At 30.5% G+C, this 8,710-nt stretch overlaps 1 protein-coding gene across 1 annotated transcript in view; it reads right to left on the bottom strand.

Annotated features, from left to right (window-relative positions):
- Positions 1–4,403, bottom strand: part of Grip128 (gamma-tubulin complex component 5) — a 16,311-nt gene extending 11,908 nt beyond the window's left edge. Inside the window, exons 1-5 of the mRNA XM_014430637.2 lie at positions 4,189–4,403; positions 3,897–4,109; positions 3,588–3,764; positions 1,219–1,478; positions 462–642 (exon numbers count right to left, since the gene is read on the bottom strand). Of these exons, the coding sequence (XP_014286123.1) occupies positions 462–642; positions 1,219–1,478; positions 3,588–3,764; positions 3,897–4,109; positions 4,189–4,266 (909 nt within the window). The 5' untranslated portion in view covers positions 4,267–4,403. The remainder of the gene's footprint in view (positions 1–461; positions 643–1,218; positions 1,479–3,587; positions 3,765–3,896; positions 4,110–4,188) is intronic.
- Between the last annotated feature and the right edge of the window lie 4,307 nt (positions 4,404–8,710).

Below are 8,710 nucleotides of genomic sequence, written 5' to 3' on the forward strand. Positions count from 1 at the left end.
AAAAAAAAAAAAAAAAAAAAAGTAAAAGTAAAATATAATAATACAATTTAGAATAAAAAGTAATTGATAATATACAAAAAAATTAAAGTAATATTAAAAATAAAAATAATATTCAGTAATAGACCCTTGCCATAAGTCTTGATCTTCCAACTGTCACAAGAATAGATTGGTAACTTATAGACGATTGCTCTTCATATCCAAGTTGCAGTACTTATATTAAAGTAAATAAAAAAAAAATAATAATAACATTTACTCATTGCAACGATAAGTATCAATCAATAATGCATGTAATATATGTATATATATATATAATATTCTCTATCTTAATGAGTATATATAGGCCATTCTCACAGAAATGGGCATTTTTGTGTTCAATATTTCAGTATGAAAACAAATAAAATAGCAAAAACATTAACTATATTTATATGAAACGATATAAAAAATACTAAATTATGATTTACCGGAGAAATGCTACTAATGGATATATCAGGGACTGCCTTAAAACAGTCTTTAGAAATTTCTCTGATGAAATAGCAGCTTGATGGTGTCGAAAGAACATAAAGGAGTTCCATTACCACCTTGTGTTCCCCAATTATTCTTGTTTCATTGATAGGGACTCCATTGCGCTTCATAACTTTTTCCCTAAAAATGAGATTATACTTTTTTTAGTGAAATTTAAAATAAAAATATTTTATTGATTAAAAAAAGATAAAGAGGGATTAACAAACTTAAAGAGAACAATATAAGTTTTCCTTACAAAGTTTTATTTTCCCTTGTTAGTCTTCAACAGTCAAAACATGTCTTCAATGAACTAAAACCAATCATAATTTCAAAGAAAAGTTAAAATCTGATGAATGAATGTCAAACAGTGGATAAGGAACCTAAAGACAAGCAATTCAGTTATTGAGGAAATTAGAAACTTAGAGTGGTAACAAATTGAAAAACATTGCTTTATTCCCTTCGTTACAGTTTTTATATGTTACAGTATACCTTCCCCACCATTTCTAATGGATTGGTAAGTAAATAATTACCTATATTTAAAGATTTAAGAATAAATTTTGTTATTTTCACTTTTTTTATAAATTTGATTTGTCATTTGAGAATAAATTTGCGTCTAGTATACTTAAATTAGCATCAGATAATCAGAGGATATAATTGTTTTCATTTCCTGCATGAATAAAAAGTTTTTCTGCAAAAATACTAGCAATGTATACTAACCAAATTAAACAGTAATTTGCCTCATTCCTTCTACTTTCAGGAATTTCCCTGAAGACAGGATTTTTCCACCACAGGCCTTGTGTATTGACTTCCAACCACTTGGCAGCACTGTCAGCCCTCTGCAAAGCCTCCAATCGAAGCTCAGATGGAGTTGGTCTAGGAGGTGAAGGAACATGAGCAGGTTTGAAAGTTTCGAGAATAGGAACGGCAGTGTTGTTTTGTACTTCTTCCTCTTCTTCTTCTGTCCAACTTTCCTCATCCTAAATAAAATACTTGATTTGGGCATTACAGTAAACTCAAAGTGATTTAAAAATAAAGAGTGAATAAAAAAAAATATTGCAGTTACTTTCAAACACAATAGCTTTGAACTTTTATTAAACAAATGGATAATCTGGAAACCAATACTGATAAAGGAGTAAGTATAAAGTCAAGGAAGTCTGAATAATTTGAAAAGAAAAGTAAGTTGTAGATTCCTTTAAGAGCATTGACCTTTCTAAATATTTAGGAAGTAATATAATTGTCATAACTAATTTGGCTGCTGAAATAATTATAAGAATAGTCAAAAAGATTAATTTTTTGGATTGAATAATAAGTATGCAAATTTAAACTTTTCTGGATGACAAGTTTTTAATTATTGTCAACTATAATAGATGACCATGCGGCTGCGAAGTGGCAATCCCATCACCTAGACTGACTGAAGAGGGCTTACTATTAGCAGCAGTTTAAAAACATATAGTTACAGAAACCATTACAAAAAAAAATCCGGAACGATCTATAGCAGAGACATAAATACAAAGATAGAAAAGATTAGCTTGTGTGGAAAAATATAGTGTTTAGGAGAATATTTGGAACAGTAAAAGCCACAAACAATTAAAATGTTTTGGAGCTCTATGCTGAGCATGATACAGTTTCATTCATCCAATTTAATTGATTTGAAGCACTAATAGTTAATGTTGAATAATATTTGTTATATATGGAAAAACATATACCTTTATAATAAATTACAAACTTTGAACTGAATCACAAATAGATCATAGTTGTATTAAATCTTTATTTGTACAAATATTATTGAAAGTATATAATTAAGTTGAGCTGAACCACTAACGTATTAAAATATGATACAAAAACTTGGATTGTGCAAATATCTATTTATTTTCTTAGGTTTCCAATCTCAAAGTGGTATGGATTTGCTCCCTAAATAGAAGAGTCAAAGATTATTTCGTTACTGATCAAAGAATGTTCTGAAAGAATAAAAAAATATCTACCAAAACCCTTATAACAACTTTACTAATAAATGTGAAAAACATAAAGCTGTTTAGTCCAACCAATAACAAGAGGTACCAAATATTTTAATGAAATGAAAAATAGTTTTCTATTTATATTCCAGGACATAGCTTCTTTAGAATAAATTTTAAAGACATTTTAAGTAGGCTAGAGGAGTGTAGCCATATTTAATATAAACTTAATGTAAATAATAATAATAAATTCATATAAAGGGTAATAATATAATAGAAAAAAATTACTTCAAATCTAGTGCGTATAAAATTGTAATTATTCTGATTGGAAAAGAAAATGGTGTGTAAAAAACAGGAATTTGAATGTGGGAACTGTTGGTGCAAGACGTATGATGGAAAGGATTGAGTTTCAGAGGGAAGGTTAGGAAGTACTCGAATGTAGAGTAAAAGGCTGATGGCAGGAAAAAATGGGATTGAATCAAGATTTTAAATTGCAGGTTCTGTAGTTAATAGAAGGGGTGGTGAGCTAATCGCATGCTTAAGCAAATGCGCTAGGAAATACTGACAGTGATAGGAGGAATAGAGCCACTTCAACTTGGTATAACAAAAAGTTTTATGCATATCTTTGATGATTCTGAGTGTATTGAGCAGTTCATAAGAGGTTTAACTTTAACTGTAAGTTAAAGAGTCTGTCATAAATCAGATGGCCATGGTTAAAGTGGGATAAAATAAGAGAGGAAACTAATAGTTTATGGGCTTTGATTGGGATGTATGGGAAATTTAGGAGATATATGGTTCCCAAAAAAAAGGGTTTGGTCAAAAGTGACTCCAAAGTTTTTGAAGGATGTATGGAATAAGATAGGGATGTTGTTTTGAATAAGGATAGGAGGTCCTGAGATGAATTTAAGGTAAGAGGGCAATCTGATTACGATTGCTTGATGTTTAATGTAAGAATATTGTTGGTTTCCCATGCACTTATTCTATTGATATCTTCGTGTAATTTGAGGATGGGATCAGAGAGGTTTAGGTGTGACAGATTGTCTTAGTTTAAAGAGCAGTGTGACGGTCACAGATAGTGTGAAAGTGAGTGATAAAAAGAATAAATACATTGAATATTAAAACAAGTAAACATACCTCAGAAGGAAGTTGGAATTTTTCATACCCTTCTTTTAAGTAAGCTCCCCAATCAAAAGCTTCATCCTTGTTCTTATTACCTTTTTCTAGGTTTAATGGAGGATCATCTTCCAATGAGTTGGTGGGTTTAAATGAAAGCTTGATTAGGAAATCTACAAGACCCCACTGAATTCCAGGCTGGAAAAATATATTTAAGGTTTATGTACAAATATTTTTAATTTAAACTTAGAAGATTTATAAAGTATTGATTTGATGATTTAAAAAGCGTGAGGATAGTTAAATATTAAAAATTCTTTATCAGGTACCTACTCCACAAAATTTCTTAAAATAATCCAATTCACTGTAAGCTTCAATTAACATTTTCAGATTCTTTGCTTTCTGTGGGAATCCATGAACTTTAAATTTGTCAACAAAGTCATTCAAAGTTGATTTCACTTTAAGATCATAAACAGAAGGGTAGTAATGATCAACTATAAGGGACCAAGATGTGTCCTCACATTTTTTGAATTCTGAAGAGCCTTCCTGAAATTTTTTCCAATTTTAATTCACTTTCTTTGTATCATAATGCTGAGTATTAACAAAACTAAACGTGAACATATACCTGATGACCAGTTACATGGGTGATTAAACCTTTAAGATCATCAGCCAAAAGTTTTTTAATGTTCAAAACGTAAGACATAACGAAGGATACATATAAAAAACTGGTAAAAATCAATTAAAGAACTACACAAATGTATTTTATACTATTTGTTGTATATAACAGAATAACTCAAATTAAAAATAACAATCTCCCGCCTTTGAGATAAGCAAAACAACGTTCACGAGTGGTCCGTTGCTTGTTGATTAGAAGTACTACATTAAATCTAATAATAATAACAATTTCAGATTTTGTAGGCGTCAAAAATAAAATAATGAAAAAAAAAATGAATATTATATGTATTACGTATCAACAAAAAATGACCAATAAAATGTATTATTACGTTATTATGTATATTCAATAATAATAACAAAAAAAAACTTGTTTGCGTTATGGTAGCGCTAACACCTTCCCTTTTATTTATCATCGTGTACAATATATGCCACAAAATCGTAAGTCGGAAAAAAATCGTTAGCCTTTTAAGTATCCAGAGCGGACAGTGAACTCTTGTGGATCTCTGTTAAAAATATTAAATCATTTTTTCCTCTTAGTTCAAAGAACACCTTACAATGTTCCTTTTGTTGATGAGACGATTTTTTTTTTAAGGCAATCCTCAGCGAAGGTGATGTTTGTCTGGTTATCTACGGGTGACCAACCTTTTGTAACCATGGTGGGAGGGTCAAGTTTATTATTTTTTGGGCCTGCCATTTAATGAATAAAGTTAACGCTCCCAGATCTCAGAACGATAGAGCTAGGCCTAACTAACTCAGCCCTTTTTTTGAATATTTAAAATTTGGAGAAATAGACATAACAGTTTTTTCACATTACTATTGATAGATAGAATATTAATATTATGTATTTTATGAAGTTTAATAGATATTTGGTCTAGGTAATTTTCATCGAAATTTGTCCTAAGCAAACAGCCGTAAATCGCGTTTCTGAGAAATAAATGATCTCTTTAACAACAATCTCTGGCGGCTCAGCTGTTGATCCTCGAGAAACGTAATACCCACTTAAAATATATACGATTTTGTTTACTTTTTGATTTTGAAAAGACTGTTATTTTCGAGAGAAAAAAAATAACGAATATTTTCCGAGTTAGAAAACAACAAAAAGTGCCAAACATTTATACGAGTATATTCAGTTTTTTCCCCCAAAACAAACGGGAAAACTAGGTTTATGGAAAAATATTGTTCAGTAAACCCCAGATTCTTATTCAAAAAACCTTACCACTGGGATATACCAAAATTTAAGACTAACAACAAATTTTCCCTCAAGCTCCTCTTACAGGGTCAAGATCATTAAACATAATATAAATAAAACAAGCTTCAATATAATTGCTATTGGGTAATACCAATTATTGCTTTTTTGTTCTGGTTTGACTGACTAGATTAAAAACTTCATTTACGATAGAATAATCATTATTCGTAATTCCTAAAGGCTTCAGTTTATTGATCTTAAATTGATGTTAATGATCTTGAATTGATTTAAAAAGAAAAAAATCAGTTTGTATCCGGCTAATTATTTTGACTTACCTATACATGGTGTATAAACTAAGGAAAAGTATTGTGATCGTGAAAAAATTTGACTTAGATTTTTGACGATAGGTCCTCTAAATAAACAAGTCTCTCAAAATGGCTTATTTTTTCTTAGTGTGTGTGTGTACGTTTGAGCAGTCTAGCTAAAAACGAAAAGTCATACGGAACCTTTTTGAGATTTTGATAACTTGACTATAATAATGACATGAAAATAAGTAGAACACTTTTTTTTTTTTTCAGTTGTAACTTTATTTACCTCAATGAAATTTAAAATTATGTAAAACTAATTCATACTCGGCTATTATTAAAAAAAGAAAGTAGTCTATATACTTTATTTGTAACAAAGTGTACCGCAACTGTCATGTGATGGGAAGAAGTTACTGTAATGGAATTATAATGACATTTTTTTAAAAACTGAAAATTCATCTAATTATACACCAAGGTCATGCGTTGTTATATTTACATTTATTTGTGGCATCTCATTGTACATGGGTTTCCTTTATAAGTTAGTGATAAAAGCTCAGTTCATTGTTGGAAATAATTATGAAAAGAGACCATCAACTATTTTTTCCCGTGATTGTGAACTAATAAATAAGATTGTATTATCGCATCTTCATTAAGTTTTAAATTAAAATTTTCTAAATTAGGACTTTTTATTCTAATCCTTTATGGTCACGTACAAATTGAAACCATTCTATATTCTCTACCATGCTAAAAAATAAAGAAAAGAAAATGCCACCATGCAATGTATCCACCAACACTTACAACCAAACCTACGACGAGGGCAAGTTTGGACAATCATGATTGAGACCATGCAATTTCACGCTCAACGCGGTTTAAACTGCTAACTGGGAGGTGTTTTTAACAATTGGGTTCGCAGAATACCAAAGAAGAAAATAATGCCGTAAAAAAACAACTATAACCGCCAAATCTAAGAAACATCCTGGATTAGGCGACAAAAGGAGTAGGTCTGGACAAACATATTTGTGTTTTGATTTTCAAAAGAAATTCACTTAGTACTTAGAAAACTCCTGATTCCGAATCTCAAGATGTATACCGGGGTACAATGAAAGCGCAACCTCTCGATTTAGCCTGGGGAAAACCTGAGCCGGGCCAGGACACGGACTGTGAATAGTGAATTGTGCCTTCAGAAACATTATTTCAATTGAATTCAAAAAAATATTAGGAAAAATGGCGGTTCCAGTTAATGTCAGATATTAACTATAAACAGATTTCAAGTCGAGAAATTAAAATGTGGCTTGGGCAATGTTCTACACTTGAAATTGTAGCTTCTTAGGAGAATGAACCGTAATTTAAGGAGATGCTCAGTAACGATAAAGAAATAAATAAAAGTATAAGATTTTATTTATGCCGATGTTTTGGTCTGAATTGTAGGCTTCATTAGAGTGACTAGTGCGTAGCTACCGTCAAGAGTTAACTTGTCTGCTGACCGCACTCCGACCTTCTTGGCCTCGTATTGAATCTTCGGTCAACAATATGCACCACCTAATGTAATATGTAATAGTATAATAAATATAATTCTTTACGTATACTGTTAGGACAATGAACTAAGTTTAAATAAAATATTTAATTACATCTAAATATCTAAATTACTATCTATTGTAGCAAGCCTAGTATATTTGGGCAACAACACTAAATAAATTCAGTATATTTCCCCATATCTGTTATCTAAATGATTTTTTTAGTAAACAACTACTTTGCACCTACCGAATATTATTGAGGCATAGTCTCTGGACGGTTTAAGTTGTAATGTATAAATATATATATCTGGGTCAAATTAAAAAAATTAATACCCGTTTGATTGTATGCCAGCGAAGCCAGGATTTGGTTTCTGGGGGCTTAGAGCAGAAGGATGAGTTTATCCAAAGATCTTTTTTTAAGAAACCCCCCAAAATGGAGAAAATGCATAACATAATATTTTCTATGCCAACGTATATTATTTATGGATTATTATAAAATTGCTATTGGTACTGGTATTTGGTGGGGAAAACTATTCCGGCAAGTGGGCCTCCTGATTCTTTTTGCCAACCCCTGGCGGCTTCCTGAGTTGCCGCCGTGTACAAACCAAGGTGGGAGTGTCAAGATTTATTTAGCGGGACTGCCGAGAAACAAATATTCAAAGGTGGGAATTGAACCCCCAAAGTTCCGAACCGGGCGCTCTGGGACCTTCGCTCCTACCCGCGCGGCCGTCACGGCCATATTATTATAAAATAGGCTTATATAATTTTTGTCTCGAGATAAGAATCAATATATTATTTATGAATTAATATAAGATAGGCTCATAAAATTTATTTTTACAGGAAAGAATAACTATATTATTTAAAAATTAATATAAAATATATAAGAAGATGGTCAGGGTTGCTGTCAAAAGTGAAACAAAAATAGTTTACAACTATTTTTTTTTGTTTCACTTTTGACCGCAATCCTGACCATCTTTTTTATATATCAACTATATATACATATATACAATATAAAATATGTTCATATAATTTGAGTTTAAAGATAAGTATAAGCATATTACTTATAAATTAATAAAAAATAGGATTATAAGATTTTTTATAGAAAAAGGAATGGGAATATTATTTATGAATTAATATAAAATAGGTTCATATAATTTGTTTTTATAGTTAAGAATAAGTATATTATTTATAAATTAATATAAAATATTTTCATATAATTTTTAGATATAGAGATAAGAATAACCATATTACTTATGAAATCATATAAAATAGGATTATATAATTGTTTATAGAAATAGGAATAAGAATATTATTTATGGATTAATATAATTTTTGTTGAGAGATAGGAATAAGTGGAAATATTTTGTGTACCTAAACCCACTTCTGTCTTGGCCACTGCAGGCTATAGTTCGAGTAATACTCGACAAGCTGTTTGTAACCCCTGACAGTGCGGCAGTGGGGGTGCAA

The sequence above is a fragment of the Halyomorpha halys genome, unplaced genomic scaffold (assembly GCF_000696795.3).
Source record: "Halyomorpha halys isolate HHAL.00 unplaced genomic scaffold, Hhal_1.1 Scaffold901.1, whole genome shotgun sequence".
Taxonomy (NCBI): domain Eukaryota; kingdom Metazoa; phylum Arthropoda; class Insecta; order Hemiptera; family Pentatomidae; genus Halyomorpha; species Halyomorpha halys.